The 19,023-nt window shown below is 48.9% G+C and overlaps 1 protein-coding gene across 1 annotated transcript in view; it reads left to right on the top strand.

Annotated features, from left to right (window-relative positions):
* The window catches only part of IGDCC4 (immunoglobulin superfamily DCC subclass member 4), an 82,911-nt gene that overhangs the window by 40,226 nt on the left and 23,662 nt on the right, over window positions 1–19,023 (top strand). The window contains 7 exon segments of the mRNA XM_060260364.1: window positions 1,316–1,486; window positions 3,514–3,747; window positions 8,874–8,981; window positions 11,098–11,281; window positions 12,138–12,265; window positions 14,770–14,940; window positions 16,545–16,682. Coding sequence (XP_060116347.1) covers window positions 1,316–1,486; window positions 3,514–3,747; window positions 8,874–8,981; window positions 11,098–11,281; window positions 12,138–12,265; window positions 14,770–14,940; window positions 16,545–16,682 — 1,134 coding nt within the window.

A 19,023-nucleotide genomic window follows, 5' to 3' on the forward strand; every position in this document is an offset into this window, starting at 1 on the left:
CCCATCGTTGATGAGGTGGGGTGCTTCATGAGGTATCTGCCCCGTGCGGCATACAATCGAAGGCCTGAAGAAGGAAAGGCCCAACGAAGGAAGGGGAGAGGTGGGGATCTGTGTTCCCTCTACGCTGCACAGCCTTGTGAGCAAAAACTCTACTTCGTGAGCTCCTGGCATCGAAGTGACAAGCTGCTGCATCAATTAGTGTGCTCTGGGGGGGGGGGGGGGTCATCCTTCCTGAGCGACGACAAAAAGGTGTGAGCTGGAGGCTAAAAACCTGTGAGCTAGCTCACGCGAACTCAGTTTAGAGGGAACGGTGGTGGGGATATGTCTCCATTCCAGGTCCTGGCTGCCAGGCTTAGTTTCTGTGATGGAGGGGGGACGAAGGGGTTGTAGGAAAGGCTTTACTGAAAAGGTGTGTTTGGAGGAGGGGTGGAAGGAAGAGAGGGAGGGAGAGAGATCGAATCATGCAGGTGTCATGGGATGCAGTTCTGCGAATAAGGGGAAGCGAGGGCCAAAGGGTGGAAAGCAGGATGGGATCAGGAGAGGTTTCATGAAGGAAAAGACCATCATCCTTCAATCCGCACTGGCAGGACGTTGTTAATTATTTCAGGGGCTCCTGGACTCTTGCTCTGAGAGCCAGTTTGTGTAGTGGCGAAGCGTGCGGACTCTTCCCTATGAAGAAAGGTTAAAACGCTTGGGGCTCTTTAGCTTGGAGAAACGTCGACTGCGGGGTGACCTGATAGAGCTTTACAAGATTACGTATGGGATGGAGAAGGTAGAGAAAGAAGTACTTTTCTCCCTTTCTCACAATACAAGAACTCGAGGGCATTCAATGAAATTGCTGAGCAGTCGGGTTAGAACGGATAAAAGGAGGTACTTCTTCACCCAAAGGGTGATTAACATGTGGAATTCACTGCCACAGGAGGTGGTGGCCGCCACAAGCATAGCCACCTTCAAGAGGGGTTTAGATAATGATACAGAGTGTTGGACTGGATGGGCCATTGGCCTGATCCAACATGGCTTCTCTTATGTTCTTATCTGGGAGAACCGTGTTTGGTTCCCCGCTCTGGCAGAGGTTGTCCTTGAAAGGGCAGCTGCTGTGAGAGCTCTCTCAGCCCTACCCACCTCACAGGGTATCTGTTGTGGGGGAAGAAGATAAAGGAGATTGTAAGCTGCTCTGAGACTCTGGTTCAGAGAGAAGGATGGGGTATAAATCTACAGTCGTCTTCTTCTTTTTCTTCTTCTCTGCTACAGACAGACCCACCCGGCTGCCCATCTGGGTCTAAAAACTTGTTGGCCCTTTTCTTCCTCCTGACAGAGCTGATCTCCTCCACCGAAGTTGGCGCCAACGAAACCCACTTCACTCTTTACGGCTTGCACCCGAACAAAGTTTACAAAGTGCGCATCGCGGCCAGCACCAGCATGGGCTACGGGGCCCCTTCCGAGTGGACACAGCATCGTACCCCGGATAGAGACAACCAGACACAGGGTAAGTCGCCTCCCAGAGCCAGTTTGGTGTAGTGGTTAAGTGTGTGGACTCTTATTTGGGAGAACCGGGTTTGATTCCCCACTCCTCCACTCGCACCTGCTGGAATGGCCTTGGGTCAACCATAGCTCTGGCAGAGCTGTTCTTGAAAGGACAGCTGCTGTGAGAGCCCTCTCCAGCCCCACCCACCTCACAGGGTGTCTGTTGTGGGGAGGAAGGTAAAGGAGATTGTGAGCCGCTCTGAGACGCTTTGGAGTGGAGGGCGGGATATAAATCCAATATCATCATCATCTTCTTCTTCTTCTTCTTCTTCTTCTTCTTCTTCTTCTTCTTCTTCTTCTTCTTCTTCTTCTTCTTCTTCTTCTTCTTCTTCTTCTTCTTCTTCTTCTTCTTCTTCTTCTTCTTCTTCTTCTTCTTCTTCTTCTTCTTCTTCTTCTCCCACCTTAGCTGGGCCAGCTCCCAAGGGGGATAAATGCTCTGAGCTAGGAGGCATCATTAAGATTGATGAAATGTAAATTTGTGGAAGCCAGACCAGAGACATTAGACTCAAGAAGGGGAAGCATAGGAGCAAAGTGCCGCCGAAGCACAGGATCATGGCCAAGGGAGTCTTTGGAAGGGGTGAGGTTTGGAGTGGAGAGGAGGTAAAAAAGATTAACTGGAGCAGGCCTCATTTTGGGCAAGAGCTCATAGGAGGGGAGCTCTGGAACCGCTACATTTTATTGCGCTCTTTCTTTCTTATTCCGCCCCTGAAATATTTGCTATTCGCTTCTGGCAGGGGTGGAATTCTAGCAGGAGCTCCTTTGCATATTAGGGCCACACACCCCTGATGTAGCCAATCCCCCGAGAGCTTGCAGGGCTCCTTTTTGTAAGCTCTTGGAGGATTGGCTGCATCAGGGGTGTGTGGCCCTAATATGCAAAGGAGCTCCTGCTAGAATTCCACCCCTGGCTTCTGGGCTCCATTGTTCAACCCCCCCCCTGTGAGAATTTTGATGAACTCTAAGATTTGACAAACTTTCTAATCTTTTCCCCCACAAAAAAAATGGGGAAATAACCCAGACATATAAAGCAGACAGATGGAAATCTTCCTCACGCCACTGTGGCCCCAGAGGAGAAAGTAATTTAAAATGTATGATGGGAGTAAGGTTTGATTATGACAATTATCACTCAGTGAACATTTTAAGGTAGATGCTGAGCTGGTGTAATGTTGTTCATCTTCTGGTGATGTCAGGGGGGTGTGGCAAATGCAAATGAGTTGTGTTAAGGAGCGCCGTGGCGCAGAGTGGTAAAGCTGCAGTACTGCAGGCGGAGCCCTCTGCTCGCGACCTGAGTTCGATCCCGGCGGAAACTGGTTCAGGTAGCCGGCTCCAGGTTGACTCAGCCTTCCATCCTTTCGAGGTCAGTTAAATGAGTCCCCAGCTTGCTGGGGGGAAAGCGTAGAGGACTGGGGAAGGCAATGGCAAACCACCCCGTAAAAAGTCTGCCGTGAAAACGTTGTGAAAGCAACGTCGCCCCAGAGTCGGAAACGACTGGTGCTTGCACAGGGGACCTTTCCTTTACCTTTTTTTTTTTTTAAAGAGCTCTGGCACCTCTTTTTCTACTAAATGACTCCAGAACTGGAGAGACACAGTCCGTAGCGCACCACCCGTGAGCAGTGTTCCCTCTAAGCTGAGTTAGTGTGAGCTAGCTCACAGATTTTTAGCCTCCGGCTCGCATGTTTTTGTCTTACCTCAGGAAAAATGGCCCCAGAGCACACTAATTTATGCAGTAGCTCACAACTTTAATGCCAGTAGCTCACAAAGCACTGTTCCCTCTAAGCTGAGTTAGTGTGAGCTAGCTGACAGTTTTTTTAGCCTCCAGCTCACCTGTTTTTGTCTTAGCTCAGTAACGATGGCCCCGGAGCCCACGAATTTATTCAGGAGCTCACAACTTTAATGCCAGGAGCTCACAAAGTTGAATTTTTGCTCACAAGACACTGCAGCTTAGAGGGAACCTGATATGACACACTTTTTTTATTTTTTTGCTTTCTCCAGTTCCATTTGCCCCGACTGAGTTAAAAGTCCGGGCCAAGATGGAATCTCTCTTAGTGACCTGGCAACCCCCAGCCAGCCACGCCCAGTTTTCGGGCTACAAGCTCTACTACCGAGAAGTGGCCGCTGAGGATATGAGCGAAGAAAGCCCCTCCGAGGGCGGGGACGACGGCCTTTGGGATGTTGGCCCGATCAAGCTGAAGAAGAAAGTCAAGCAATATGAGCTGACCCAGCTCGGTGAGTTTCCTGAGCGCTGCAGTTTGTGGAGACGGGGGGCAGAGGCCGTGGCTTTGGGGAAAGAGCATCTGCTTGGCATGCAGAAGGTTCCGCGTTCAGTCCCCGGCATCTCCAATTGAAAAGACCAGATCAGAGTTGAGGAGAAAGACCTGAGAGACCCTGGGGAGTTGCAGTCAGTCAAATAAGAGACTGTTGTTCTTGGTAGGCCAAGGAAGGAAGGGAATTAAAAGAAGAGGAAAGGAAGGGAGGAAGGAAGGAGATTAAAGAGGAGGAAAGAGAGGGAAGGAAGGAAGGGGATTAAAAGAGGAGGAAAGAGAGGGAAGGAAGGAAGGGGATTAAAAGAGGAGGAAAGAGAGGGAAGGAAGGAAGGGGATTAAAAGAGGAGGAAAGAGAGGGAAGGAAGGAAGGGGATTAAAAGAGGAGGAAAGAGAGGGAAGGAAGGAAGGGGATTAAAAGAGGAGGAAAGAGAGGGAAGGAAGGAAGGGGATTAAAAGAGGAGGAAAGAGAGGGAAGGAAGGAAGGGGATTAAAAGAGGAGGAAAGAGAGGGAAGGAAGGAAGGGGATTAAAAGAGGAGGAAAGAGGGAAGGAAGGAAGGGGATTAAAAGAGGAGGAAAGAGAGGGAAGGAAGGAAGGGGGTTAAAAGAGGAGGAAAGAGAGGGAAGCAAGGAAGGGGATTAAAAGAGGGGGAAAGAGAGGGAAGGAAGGAAGGAAATAGATGGGAGCAGGAAGAGAGAGATAGAAAGAAAGCAACTTTAACTTTGGATAGAGCTAGGTTGTCAGTCCACTGCCTCACAGTGACTCAGACCATCATCGGTCCTTCCAAGTCAGTATTGCCTACTCCAGGGGTGGCCAGATTGTGGCTCGAGAGCCACACGTGGCTTTTTCGCACGTATTGCATGACTCTTGAAGTCCTCGCGACCCTGTTGGTTTGGCACGGAGAAGTGATTGAAAGAGAGAAACGCCTTCTCCAAGCTGGCCAACGTGGCAGTGAGGACTTGGAGAGCCATGCAATATTTGCGAAAGAGCCACAGTTTGGCCACCCCTGGAGTAGACAATACTGACTTGGATGGACCGATGATCTGATTCACTGTAGGCCGGATGGACTCACATTTTAGCTGTATCCGAAGGAGTGAGCAGTGACTGAGGAAAGCTCACACCCTGCCATAAGTTGTAGAACCAAGCAAGAGTCCAGTTGCACCTTTAAGACCAACAAAGTTTTATTCAGAACGTAAGCTTTCGTGCGCTAGAAGCACACTTTGTCAGACAACAGGATGGAATGGCAAGCAGTCCTAAATATAGAGAAAGTGGGCAATGAGTTAGTATACAGAGTCATGGAAATGTCCCTTAGCAGATTAAAAGAGTCACCAGTTGGGGATCTGGTGTTTGTTAGTTTGTGTTAACTGGGCTGAAACAACAAGGAAGGTTAATTAAGTTGGAAAAGCAGATTGATGTCCATGTTCTAAACCCGTTAAGTATCCTGGGTGTGAAGTGCGATAAATGAGAGTCTGTCCTAATGTTTGCTCCCAAACCCCAACTTGTGACTCTTAATCTGCTAAAAAAAAAAAAAAAATTCCATGACTCTGTATCCTAACTCACTGCCCGCTTTCTCTCTATCGAGGACTGCTTGCCGTTCCATCCCATGATGAAGTGTGCTTCCATTCTGAATAAAACTTTGTTGGTCTTAAAGGTGCTACTGGACTCCTGCTTTGTTCTACCGCTTCAGACCAACACGGCTGCCCGCCTGGGCCTACCGCAAATTGTGTTAGTCTTGAAGGCGCTCCTGGTCTCCGGCTCTCTTCTCTTGCTACAGACAGACTTGCTCATCTCGGTCTGAAAAACTGGTTGGCCTGTGTTTCCTCCAAAGGGCTGATCTCCTCCAATGAAGTTGGATGTCCCTTAAAGGCCCCTGGTCAGTGCCGGGGAGTAGCCCTGCCCCAGATGTGTGACCCCCTCCTTCACTGGCTCTGTTGGAGGGTTTTGGGTTTGTTTTGTTTTTAAAAGCCCTTTTGTTCTGGGGTTCTTTGGGGCCAGCATCCCAGAATGTCATTTCTCTTCCCGATGTCAATGGCTGTTGCTGAACAGAAGGACTGGAGTTTTTTCTTCCTGACCCCCTTCTTGCGCTTTTCGGATGGGATTGGAGGAGGGGGATGTTGGCACGGCCCGTTCTCCCTTCCCCAACAGAAACGAGGCAAGCGGGATCACGAAAGGCGCTGAATGGGAGCCGCAGAAGGGGTTGGCGGTCTTTCCCAGTGGGGGATGAATAGACACAGCCCTAATTAGCAGCGAAGCTTCGTTAATGGAGCGCGGTTGACTGTGAGGGAGAAATAGCCTTTGGGGGTGGGGGAGAGAACCATTTGGGAAGAAGGCCGCTGGGTTTCCAGAGAGAGAATTGCTCCTTTTCCCCCTTCTATTTGTAAACTTTGAGCCGCTTGTGCCATTCCCTTGAAAAAGCAAGCCTTTTGAAAGGAAGGCGAAGAACGGCGAGGAAAGGAGAGAGGAGAAAAGGCCTTAGGAACAGACTTCCTGGCCGGCTTTGGGCAGCGTGACCGAAGAAGTGCCAGAGTTGGCAGATGGCACTCCCCACCTCCGTTCGGGTTTCTTTTGTGGTGCGCTTTGTACGGAGTGGCCTTGGGATTGTGCAATTGTTTTGTTTTAAATTTGCCCTTTTTTCCAAAGTTTCGGTCAGCAGCAAAGAATCAAAAACACTTCAAAGGCCTGTTCTGGGGTTGCTGTGGACCCAGCGGTTCTCTGCACAGCTGGTGTGTTCCAATGGGTGTCGGCCTGGATCCGTCTGTATCTGCGGTTTTTAGAGAGCTGCAAAAACCTACCTGGCTCTTCCTTGTAGCAGATCTAGAAGCTGGGGTGGAATTCTAGCAGGAGGGCCTTTGCATATTAGGCCACACACCCTTTATGTAGCCAGTCCTCCAAGAACTTACAAAAAAGAGCCTTGTAAACTCTTGGAGGATTGGCTGCATCGGGGGGGGGCGAGGCCTAATATGCAAAGGAGCTCCTGCTGGAATTCCATCCTTGGAGGATTGCAGGTGGCATTTGGGCTGCTAGACCAGCTCCAGCTGCATAGTTTTAATTTTTTACCTGACAGTTCAGAGGGCGGCCATGTTGCTCTGCAGTGAGAGAGCCAGTCTGGTGTAGTGAGAGCCAGTTTGGTGTAGTGGTTAAGTGTGTGGACTCTTATCTGGGAGAACCGGGTTTGATTCCCCCCTCCTCCACTTGCATCTGCTGAAATGGCCTTGGGTCAACCATAGCTCTGGCAGAGGTTGTCCTTGAAAGGGCAGCTGCTGTGAGTGCCTTCTCAGCCCCACCCACCTCACAGGGTGTCTGTTGTGGGGGGGAGAAGATATAGGAGATTGTAAGCCGCTCTGAGTCTCTGATTCAGAGAGAAGGGCGGGGTATAAATCTGCAGTTCTTCTTCAGTGGAACAGCTAGATTCGAATCCAGGAGCGATTTTTGGGGTGGAGTATAAGCTTTCAAAGCTCATCTGACGCCAGTTTCATGCTCCAAAATTTTTTTGTTGGTCTCGAAGGTGCGACTGGACTCCAGTCTAGCCATTATTACTTGTTTTTCTCATACCCCCCCCCCCGATTTTTTTTTTTAAAAATTAATTCCATCCGTGGATTGTGGAAACCACTGCCTTCCCCCCCCCCCCCCCCCCGCCCCGATGGTTGCTACCATAGATGCACAGAGGGGCATCGGTCGATAACCCTGCGTTGGCTACGTGAAGTGTTTCTGTTCAGAGGAAATCTGCTTCTGAACTGTGGCTTTTGGACTGAGATCATGTTTCCTGGAGTTCTCCTATCAGTCCTTGCTGGAGATGGGCGGCAGGGCCGGCGTGCGGGAGTTAGCAAAGTAGCCAGTCCTCGAAGAGCGTACAAAAAAGAGCTCTTGGAGGATTGGCTGCAGCGGGGGGGGGGGGGGCATGGCCTAGGGTTGCCATGTCCAATTCAAGAAATATCTGGGGACTTTGGGGGTGGAGCCAGGAGACTTTCGGGGTGGAGCCAGGAGACATTGGGGGTGGAGCCAGGAGCAAGGGTGTGACAAGCACAATTGAACTCCAAAGGGAGTTCTGGCCATCACAATTCAAGGGACTGACACCTTTTAAATGCCTTCCCTCCATAGGAAATAATGAAGGATAGGGGCACTTTCTTTTGAGGCACATAGAATTGGACCCCCTGGTCCAATCTTTTTGAAACTTGGAGGGTATTTTGGGGAGAGGCACCAGATGCTACGCTGCAAATTTGGGGCCTCTACCTCAAAAAACAGGCCCCCCCCAGAACCCCAGATACTCGTGGATCCATTCTCCATTATTTCCTATGGGAATACGTCTCCATAGGGAATGATAAAGTTCCCAGCAGATATTTCCCTCCCCTCCCCCCCGCTTTCTGATGACCCTGAAGCGGGGGGAGGGCCTCCAAACCGGGGGATCCCCTGCCCCCACCTGGGGATTGGCAACCCTAGCATGGCCTAATATGCAAAGGAGCTCCTGCTGGAATTCCATCCCTGGAGGATCGCAGGTGGAGGCTTTGGGCTGCTAGACCACCTCCAGCTGCGCAGTTGCCACTCACACCGACCTGAAAGTGGCTCAGCCGTCCCCTGCTGGGCAGCGGCAGGAGCTACTTTGGGCCACTCTTGGGGGAGGGAGCGGGGCAGCCTCCGGAGCCCTGGCCTCTGCCCCTCCAGAACACAGCTCGGCCCGTCCATTGCCGCCATCTTCCTGGCTCCTTAAGAAGAGGGAGTGGGCCGGGCTGAGAGTTCGTGCGAAGTGCGTGCGGCCCAATGATGTCACTTCCGGAGAAGAACATAGAAGGGGGTGCCGGTGCAGTGTGGGGCGTCAGAAACCCTAGCAGCAGGCTTGATGGGGGGGCCAAGGAAGGCAGCCCTGCAGCCTGATGTCGTCAGACTCTGTGCAAGAGAAGTGGGCCACAGATTGGGCTGCCATTAGTTTAGAGCCATTAGATGCTTGTCTTTTGAGGCAAAGGAGTCAGAGGTGCACATTTGTTGTCGTAGACTACCAGCCTGGCATTAACTAACTCCCTCCCTCCCTTTCTTCCTTCCTTCCTTCCCCCCCACCTCCCTCCCACCTTCCCACCTCCCTTCCTTCCCTTTCCAGTTCCTGGAAGACTCTATGAGGTGAAGTTGGTGGCGTTCAACAAGCACGAAGACGGCTACGCTGCAGTGTGGAAAGGCAAGACGGAGAGAGCTCCGGTCACCTCAGCCAGTAGGTGTCCGATCACACGCCTGCACTGGCGCATGTCTACTGTGGAGGCATGCAAAGCCGCATGCTGAGGGCTCCCGAGGTGCATTCCACAGTGGTCCCACAGGTGTCGTAGTTTTCCCGGGGTTCCAGTGACCTTCCTTGCAGAGAGCCACCTTGACACAGTGGAGAAAGCCTTGGATTAGGACCCTTGGAACTCTGAATTCAGCTCCCTCCTTCTCCCAGGGAATCTTCTTGGGTGACTTTGAGCCTCTTTCAAATGCTAAGCCTGGCCGACCTCCCAGAGAGGATGGAGGCAGGGAGGCCGAAGTTCTACGCAGTTTTGAGAGCCAATTTGGTGTAGTGGTGAAGTGTGTGGACTCTTATCTGGGAGAACTGGGTTTGATTCCCCACTCCTCCACTCGCAGCTGCTGGAATGGCCTTGGATCAGCCATAGCTCTGGCAGAGCTGTCCTTGAAAGGGCAGCTGCTGTTAGAGCCCTCTCCAGCCCCACCCACCTCACAGGGTGTCTGTTGTGGGGGAGGAAGGTAAAGGAGATTGTGAGCCTCTCTGAGACTCTGTCCTTGAAAGGGCAGCTGCTGTTAGAGCCCTCTCCAGCCCCACCCACCTCACAGGGTGTCTGTTGTGTGGGAGGAAAGTAAAGGAGATTGTGAGCCGCTCTGAGTCTCTGATTCAGAGAGAAGGGCAGGGTATAAATTTGCAGTCTTCTTTTTCTTTTGAATCCCTGCTGAGAGGCGGGATAGAAATAAATGCTGAAGAGGAAGATGTCAAAAGGTGCTCTATTGATGTGATTCAGATGGGTTCCAAACATTTGCTTGGTGATGAATCTGAATTACTCAGGTGTAGCGGATTGGGGGTTATTGTTGGGGAGACAACTTAAAATATGCCCAGCCCTGCCGGTCAGCTGCATGGTGCCAGGAATTAATTTTTAAAGCTTTTTTTTTTTTTTTACTTCCACAACTTGCTTTGTATGTATTCATGTATGTGTGTATATATATATATGTGTGTGTGTGTGTATGTATATGCATAGAAACAAATGTAGAAAAAGGTAGCATACGATAGAAATACCACTGTGGTTCATCTATACATTTAAAAAATCATATTTTGACGAACAAGAGCATACAAACCGGTAAGTGAGAGAAGCATCTAATAATGTGTAACTAATAACATTTCTTTAGGGTTTGTAGAATCTTTCGGGATCAAGTGCCGTGTTCTACTGGAGAAAGTTTTCCTTCCAGACGTTTCGTTCTCAGCTGGAACGTCTGGAAGGAAAACTTTCTCCAGTAGAACACGGCACTTGATCCCGAAAGATTCTACAAACCCTAATGATGTTACCAGCCGTGAAAACCTGAAATCTTTGATAATAACATTTCTCTTTCTATAGAATTGCTAAACAGATCTTACATTGTTAAGTTCGAATTACTTATATACTTTTGATTTTGGTCTGCTCTGCATACAAATAGGTTCTCATTCCTGGCATTTCTTTGAGATCTAACCTAATTTGGGAGAGAGCTGCCCCTCTACACCATTACAGAGTACCATGATCACCATTGACATTTATATTTATGTTAAATATATCATAGTGATACAGCACCAGAAATGCAATGGAATGTTTTAAGTGTTTTAAGTAATTTTAAATTGTAGTTTTTATTGGTTAAATTGTAAAAATGTATGTTGCTAGCCACCCTGCGTCCGCTTGCGGAGAGGGTGGGATAGAAATTTAAAGTAATAAATAAATTTCTGATGTTTTTGACCTTAGGTCGATGTAAGCATAAACATTTTGAACGCACGCCACTCAGGTCTGCCTCTTAGTCCTTTCGGACTTTGTCGTTTTATTCTTATTTTAGTCTTTAATGCGTCGCAGCCTACTTTTGATCTAGCTATGCAAAAAACACATTCCATTTTTCTTGACATTCAGATTCTGGCCTATTACGCAAGTAGGCTGTTAGCTACTTGGAAATGGTGGTGCCCTGCGTACAGCTAAATGGCGTCGTTCACAGCACAGGCTGGCGTTTGCATCCCCGGTGGCTGGCAGTGCTCCTTGCGCGACGTTCTGGAGGTTAATTTCCATGCCACCGAATCTGCTTTCTCTTTTCTCTTTCCTTGACCGGGCATTCAGACCCCCTAGTTCGGAAGGGCCCCCCGCTGCCCCCGGCCCACATCTATGCGGAATCCAACAGCTCCACGTCCATCTGGCTACGATGGAAGAAGCCCGATTTCACCACGGTGAAGATCGTCAATTACACCGTTCGCTTCAGCCCTTGGGGGCTCAAGAACGCCTCGCTCGTGACGTACCACACGAGGTGAGGGAATGGTGGAGAACATACACAGGGGCTGTCTGGTCAAGACCAGATTTGATCTGAGGTTGTCCAGCCTTTTCCTTGGGCCAGCTGAGGAGATACAAAATGAGTTCTTGCCTCGTACTGGACAAACATTCCCTGCAATTTCCAGTCCAGCAGGGGTGTCAAACATGCAGCCCAGGGGCCGAATCAGGCCCCCGGAGGGCTCCTATCAGGCCCAAGAGCAACTCACTGTCATCTGCTTCCTTCTCCCTCTCTCCTGCTTCCTTCAGCATCTCAGCTTGCTTTGCCAGGCTTGCTCAATCACACAGGAGCTACAGAGCAAAGCCTCTGTTTTCTCCATTTGCTGAGGCTCCTCCCTTGGGAAGGAAGGTGGGGGGGGAGAGGTTGCTTTGCCAAGCTCTCTCAGTCGCACAGCAGAGCTACTGAGCCAAGCCTCTCTTCTGTCTACTGGCTGAGGCTCCTCCCCCTCTGGGTACCCTGGGGAGGGAAGGAAAGAGCCAGAGCTTTCTTTTCCCAGTTCCCTTTTCTCTACAAAGAAGGCACTTTTAAGACCAACGAGTGCTAAATGTTTTAAGCATGTTTTATTTTAAGGTTTTTTAAAAAAATCCTTAATTGTGTTTGTATGTGTCTTTTATGAAGTTTATATCTCTGCTGCTTGGCGTTACATTTTATGACACGCTTGGCCTGGCTGGACGAGGTCTCATTTATGTCCGATCCGGCCCTCAGAACAAATGAGTTCGACACCCCTGCTTTAGGTGCTACCCAGCTCCTGTCAGTCTCATTCTTGCAGGCGCGACAGGTTTTTTGCATGTCACAACATGTCTTCCCCCACGTGAGCGTTCCTTTTTCTCTGCAGTTCTGACGAAGACATCCTCATCAGTGGGCTGAAGCCGTTCACCAGGTACGAGTTCGCTGTGCAGTCGAATGGAATCGGCATCGATGGGCCCTTTGGGAATGTGGTGGAATGGTTCACCCTTCCAGACAGTGAGTACAGAATATGTTGTCGAAGGCTTTCATGGCCAGAGTCCATTGGTTGTTGTAGATTTTCTGGGCTGGGTGGCCGTGGTCTTGGCATTGTGAGACCTGATGTTTCACCAGCAACTGTGGCTGGCATCCTCAGAGGTGTAACCCAGAAAACTGGAGTTCTCTCTGTGTCAAATTGAGAAGAAGATGGTAGGCAGGTAATTTCTATCTCCTTAGGCAGGTGGGGTAGGGCTGAGATTGTCTTGTGGGAGCTTCCTGGGCTGTGACATGCTAATAGAAGAACTTTCCTGAGGAGGTTCTTTTGTATATGGAGCTTTCCTGAGGAGATTCTTTGGTATATGGATTGGCTGTTGAAATGCTCATCTTATCTGTAGTGCTGTTGTAAGCTGTAGGGCATTTTGTGTTTTTCAGGACTGGCAGCCATGCCCTATTCATTTTTAAACTTCCTTCCTTCCCTGTTGAAATTGTGTTTATGTTTCTGGATTTCAATGGCTTCTCTGTGTAATCTGACTTGGCAATTAGATGTGTTGTGTTTATTGGTACTCCTCAATTCTGATTTAAATTTTAGTTTTTATGTATTCAATCTACGTTGTAAACGGCCTTGAACTTCATAAGGAAGAAAGGCAGTTAATAATGTTTTAAACAAATAATAAATGAACATAGAACAAAGCAGTAGACAAGTGCACCTTTAAGACCAACTAAATTTTATTCAGAATGTAAGCTTTCATAAGCAGACTTCATCAGACAAAATGGGAATGGAAGTGTCAAGCATAGTGAAATTCCATTGATAATTGATTGTTTGAGGGTCCTGCCTAAACCTTGTCTGTGAAGTGTCATGGGGGACCCAACTTTGCTATCTTGTTATTCTTTCCCTTCCCCGTCTTGCTTTATGGCTTGTAATTAGTAGTGAGAATGAAACCAAGTAATCAGTACCTTCCCATACATTCTTGCAAGGGAGTACGAGACATCTGGGGAAGCAAGGACGAAGTCCTGATAACACTATGGGAATGTAGACATTTATGATAGTTTATGTGTGAATGCTACCCCGCAACCCCCTCCCTTGGAATCGTTTTGAACTAAGCCTTAAAAGTATTGTTTCAATGTATTGGAAGCATTACTCTCAAGAACCGGTTACACCAAAGTATCGGTCTATCAATAAACGTAGTCTTTGTATCAACTTTGACTCGTCATTGAACCCGCATGCTTGACAGGGAGGAGCAATTCTTAATATAAGTGGGCAGTGTAGAATCATAGGAATGTTTTTAGCAGATTAAAAGAATCACAAATTAGGATCTGTGTTTGTTAGTGATTTTGATGGACCCAGGGTCTGATTCAGTATAAGGCAGCTTCGTATGTTTATATAATCCTTGTATGTTTGCCAGTATGGGATAAATAGCAGTTTCTCAGAGCCATTTAAGATCAGAAGAGGTTGGAGGAGATTCTTCTCTTTGTGCTGTGAACCCAAATAGAATTGGTCCCCTGAGAGCCAGTTTGGTGTAGTGGTTAAGTGTGCAGACTCTTATGTGGGAGAACCGAGTTTGATTCCTGACTTCTCCACTTGCACCTGCTGGAATGGCCTTGGGTCAGCCATAGCTCTCGCAGGAGTTGTCCTTGAAAGCGCAGCTGCTGTGAGGGCCCTCTCAGCCCCACCCACTTCACAGGGTGTCTGTTGTGGGGGGAGAAGATATAGGAGATTGTAAGCCGCTCTGAGTCTGTGATTCAGAGGGGAGGGCGGAGTATAGATCTACAGTCTTCTTCTGCCTGAAAATTAAATTTAAAGTGTTCTGGGAACTACATGGAACCACCAGGATCACTTGTAGCTTTGTCTGTCTAGAGCTACTTTGGTGTAGTAGATAAGTGTGTGGACTCTCCTCTAGGAGAACCTGCTGAGTGACCTTGGCTCAGTCTCAGTTCTTGCAAGAGGCTGCTCTCTCAAGAGCAATTCTCTCAGAGCTCTCTCAGCCCTGACTACCTCACAGGAAGTCTGTTGTAGGGAGAGGAAGGGAAAGAATGATAGTAAGCTGCTCTGAGATTCTGAGTGAAGGGTGGGGTATAAATTCAATCTCCTCCTTTCGTATGACTATGGCTGCTGCCTTAAGTAGAAGATGGAACAAAAAATGATGTAGTTAGAAGTTTAGTATTGGGAATGGGGAACTTTCAAGAGAGCTAGTTTGGTGTAGTGGTTAAGTGCACAGACTCTTATCTGGGAGGACCGGGTTTGATTCCCCACTCCTCCACTTGCAGCTGCTGGAACGGCCTTGGGTCAGCCATTGCTCTCCCAGAGCTGTCCTTGAAAGAGTAGCTTCTGTCAGAGCTCTCAGCCCCACCCACTTCACAGGGTGTCTGTTGTGGGGGTGGGGAGGTAAAGGAGATTATGACCGCTCTGAGATTCAGAACAGAGGGCGGGGTATAAATCCAATACCTTCTTCTTATCTTCTTGTTGCATGGCCTTGCTGAATGTTTCTTACGTCGTCTTCCCTTTGCATTCTTTCCCATTCTCTCAGGACCATCGACGCCTCCCTCAGACCTGCGCCTGCACCCCCTCAATCCCTATGCCGTCCAGGTCCACTGGTGCCCCCCGTCAGAACCCAACGGCATCATCGTGGAGTATGTGATCCTGTACAACGCCAACAACACGCAACCGGATGAGATGTGGACTCTCCTGACAAGAGAGGGTGAGTGGTCAGTAAACAAACGAGGGAAACTGCACTGCAGGGCTGGCCAAACATGCGTAACGTTAGAGCCACATAGAATAAAGATCAGATGTTTGAGAGCCGCAAGACAGGAAGGAAGGGTGGAAGGAAGGGAAGGAAGGCAGGCAGGGAGGGAAGGAAGGAAAGAAGGATGGAAGAAGGCTGGAAGAAGGGAAGGAAGGGAGGGAAGGAAGGAAGGCTGGAAGAAGGGAAGGAAGGAAGGAAGGAAAGAAGATTGGAAGAAAGGAGGGAAGGAAGAAGGGAGGGAAGGAAGGAAGAAGGGAGGGAAGGAAGGAAGGCTGGAAGAAGGGAAGGGAGGGAAGGAAGGAAGGAAGGAAAGAAGGATGGAAGAAGGGAAGGAAGGAAGGAAAGAAGGTTGGAAGAAGGGAAGCAGGGAGGGAAGGGAGGGAGGGAAGGAAGGAAGGAAGGAAGGAAGGAAGGAAGGAAGGAAGGAAGGAAGGAAAGAAGGATGGAAGAAGGGAAGGAAGGAAGGAAGGAAAGAAGGCTGGAAGAAGGGAAGGAAGGAAGAAAAGAAGGCTGGAAGAAGGGAAGGAAGGAAGGATGGAAGGAAGGAAGGAAGGAAGGAAGGAAAGAAGGATGGAAGAAGGGAGGGAAGGAAGGAAGGAAAGAAGGCTGGAAGAAGGGAAGGAAGGGAGGGAAGGAAGGAAAGAAGGATGGAAGAAGGGAAGGAAGGAAGGAAAGGAGGTTGGAAGAAGGGAAGGAAGGGAGGGAAGGGAGGGAGGGAAGGAAGGAAGGAGGAAAGGAGGAAGGAAGGAAGGAAGGAAAGAAGGAAGGAAGGAAAGAAAGAAAGAAGGAAGGAAAGAAGGAAAGAAGGATGGAAGAAGGGAGGGAAGGAAGGAAGGGAGGGAGGGAAGGAAGGAAAGAAGGATGGAAGAAGGGAGGGAAGGAAGGAAAGAAAGAAGGATGGAAGAAGTGAAGGAAGGAAGGACGGGAAGGAAGGAAGATAGAATGGGAGTGGGAGGGAAAGGTGGAAAAAAGCAACTTTAAATGAGTAGAAAAGATTTTTTGTATGTGGCCATTGACTGTCACAATATAAGATTAAACATGATATCATAAACAATAATTAGACAGAATTAAAAACGGTCCAATAAACAGACCAATGGGTTGCATGGGGTGTAATGCCACAATTACAACCTTAAATGCGTTGCTGAAAAACAGTTTGGTTTAAACTGCTAAGGAATTATAGCACCGTAATGCTGAGACAATATCTTAACAGCTAAGTTAAAAATGTTGTGAATCCAATGAACCCATTTATGGTAAATATCAATATACTATAAAAGCAACTTGAAACGCCTTCTCCCAGCTGGCCAGTGGGGTGGTGGGGGCTTCAAGAGCCGCACAATGTGTGTGAAAGAGCCACATGTGACCTCTGAGCCGCAGTTTGGTCACCCCTGCAGTATTGGGTGAATGTGGATGCCCACACTTGCCAAGAAGAACCTGTATTCTGCTCCTCACTTCCTGGCAGCCTCCACAGTGGCATTAACAACGTTCTGAAAAGGTCGAGCTCCTGAAGAAAATGGATTTTGCATTTCTGTTCTTTCTCCCTGCATTCGTCCTTCCTGCAGGCAATACGTTCAGCACTGAGGTGCACGGGCTGGAAAGCGACACCCGGTACTTCTTCAAGATGGGAGCGAAAACGGTGGTCGGGTCAGGCCCCTACTCAAACGTGAAGGACGTGCAGACCCTGCAGGAGCGGTTTTTGGGTACTGGATTGTTACATTTTGGGATGGCTGTTCCTTACGTTTTCTTCACTCTCTCTGCCCTGTCACATTGTTGGGACGGGTCCCTGGACAGAGGTTGCCTTGGAACGGTTAGAGTGTTTGACTAGGATCTGGGGACCCAGGTTCCAATCTCAGCTCTAGCATAGAAGTATCCTGGGTAGTTTGGGGCCAGCACACATTCTCAGTTTAACCTGCCTCTCAGGCTTGTTGGGAGGGAAAAATAGAGGAGAGGAGAATGATGTCAGCCCCCTGGAGTTAACATAAGAACATAAGAGAAGCCATGTTGGATCAGGCCAATGGCCCATCCAGTCCAACGCTCTGTGTCACATAGTGGCCAAAAAATTTGGCTAAACTATGGCTAATAGCCACTGATGGACCTCTGCTCCATATTTTTATCTAACCCCCTCTTGAAAGTGGCTATGCTTGTGGCTGCCACCACCTCCTGTGGCAGTGAATTCCACATGTTAATCACCCTTTGGGTGAAGAAGTACTTCCTTTTATCTGTTTTAACCTGTCTGCTCAGCAATTTCATCGAATGCCCACGAGTTCTTGTATTGTGAGAAAGGGAGAAAAGTACCTCTTTCTCTGCTTTCTCCATCCCATGCATTATCTTGTAAACCTCTATCATGTCACCCCGCAGTCGGCGTTTCTCCAAGATAAAGAGTCCCAAGCGTTTCAACCTTTCTTCATAGGGAAAGTGTTCCAGCCCTTTAATCATTCTAGTTGCCCTTTTCTGGACTTTCTCCAATGCTATAATATCCTTTTTGAGGTGCGGTGACCAGAACTGCGCACAGTACTCCAAATGAGACCGCACCATCGATTTATACAGGAGCATTATGATACTGGCTGATTTGTTTTCAATTCCCTTCCTAATAATTCCCAGCATGGCGTTGGCCTTTTTTATTGCAAACGCACACTGTCTTGACATTTGCAGTGAGTTATCTACCACGACCCCAAAATCTTTTTCTTGGTCAGTCTCTGCCAATTCACACCACATCAACTTGTATTTGTAGCTGGGATTCTTGGCCCCATTGTGCATTACTTTGCACTTGGCCACATTGAACCGCATCTGCCACGTTGACGCCCACTCACCCAGCCTCAACAGATCCCTTTGGAGTTCCTCACAATCCTCTCTGGTTCTCACCACCCTGAACAATTTAGTGTCATCCGCAAACTTGGCAACTTCACTGCTCACTCCCAACTCTAAATCATTGATGAACACGTTAAAGAGCATGGGACCCAGTACCGAGCCCTGCGGCACCCCACTGCTTACCGTCCTCCACTGCGAAGACTGCCCATTTATACTCACTCTCTTCTTCCTATTACTCAGCCACTGTGAGAAAGGCACTGTGGAGAAAGGCAAGTTATAAATGAAGTAAACATATACCAAAGAAACGTCCGTCTGGTTCTGCCTTGAGAGGGCTGTACCATGTCTGGTTCTCCCGGGAGAGGGCTGTACCATAGGCAGTTGTACAAGTATAGGGGCACAATACCTTCTTGCTCTGTTCTTTCTCGTCTGCAGCTTTAGCAACAAATAACAGAACATCATCATAATTATTATTGTTGTTAACAACAACAACTAAACAACAATAATTGTAGAAGAAGACGACTGTAGATTTATACCCTGCCCTTCTTTCTGAATCAGAGACTCAGAGCAGCTTACAATCTCCTTTATTTTCTTCCCCCACAACAGAAACCCTGTAAGGTGGGTGGGGCTGAGAGAGTTCTCACAGAAGTTACCCTTTCAAGGACAGCCTTGCGGTAGCTCTGGCAGACCCAAGGCCATTCCAGCAGCTGCAAGTGGAGGAGTGGGGAATTAAACCCGGTTCTCCCAGATAAGAGAGCTCTGGCTGACCCAAGGCCATTCCAGCAGCTGCAAGTGGAGGAGTGGGGAATCAAACCCAATTCCCCCAGATAAGAGAGCTCTGGCTGACCCAAGGCCATTCCAGCAGCTGCAAGTGGAGGAGTGGGGAATCAAACCCAATTCTCCCAGATAAGAGAGCTCTGGCGGACCCAAGGCCATTCCAGCAGCTGCAAGTGGAGGGATGGGGAATCACACCCGGTTCTCCCAGATAAGAGAGCTCTGGCTGACCCAAGGCCATTCCAGCAGCTGCAAGTGGAGGACTGGGGAATCAAGCCTGGTTCTCCCAGATAAGAGAGCTCTGGCTGACCCAAGGCCATTCCAGCAGCTGCAAGTGGAGGAGTGGGGAATCAAACCCGGTTCTCCCAGATAAGAGAGCTCTGGCTGACCCAAGGCCATTCCAGCAGCTGCAAGTGGAGGAGTGGGGAATCCAACCTGGTTCTCAAGAGTCCGCACACTTAG

Source organism: Heteronotia binoei, chromosome 19 (genome assembly GCF_032191835.1).
Source record: "Heteronotia binoei isolate CCM8104 ecotype False Entrance Well chromosome 19, APGP_CSIRO_Hbin_v1, whole genome shotgun sequence".
NCBI lineage: Eukaryota > Metazoa > Chordata > Lepidosauria > Squamata > Gekkonidae > Heteronotia > Heteronotia binoei.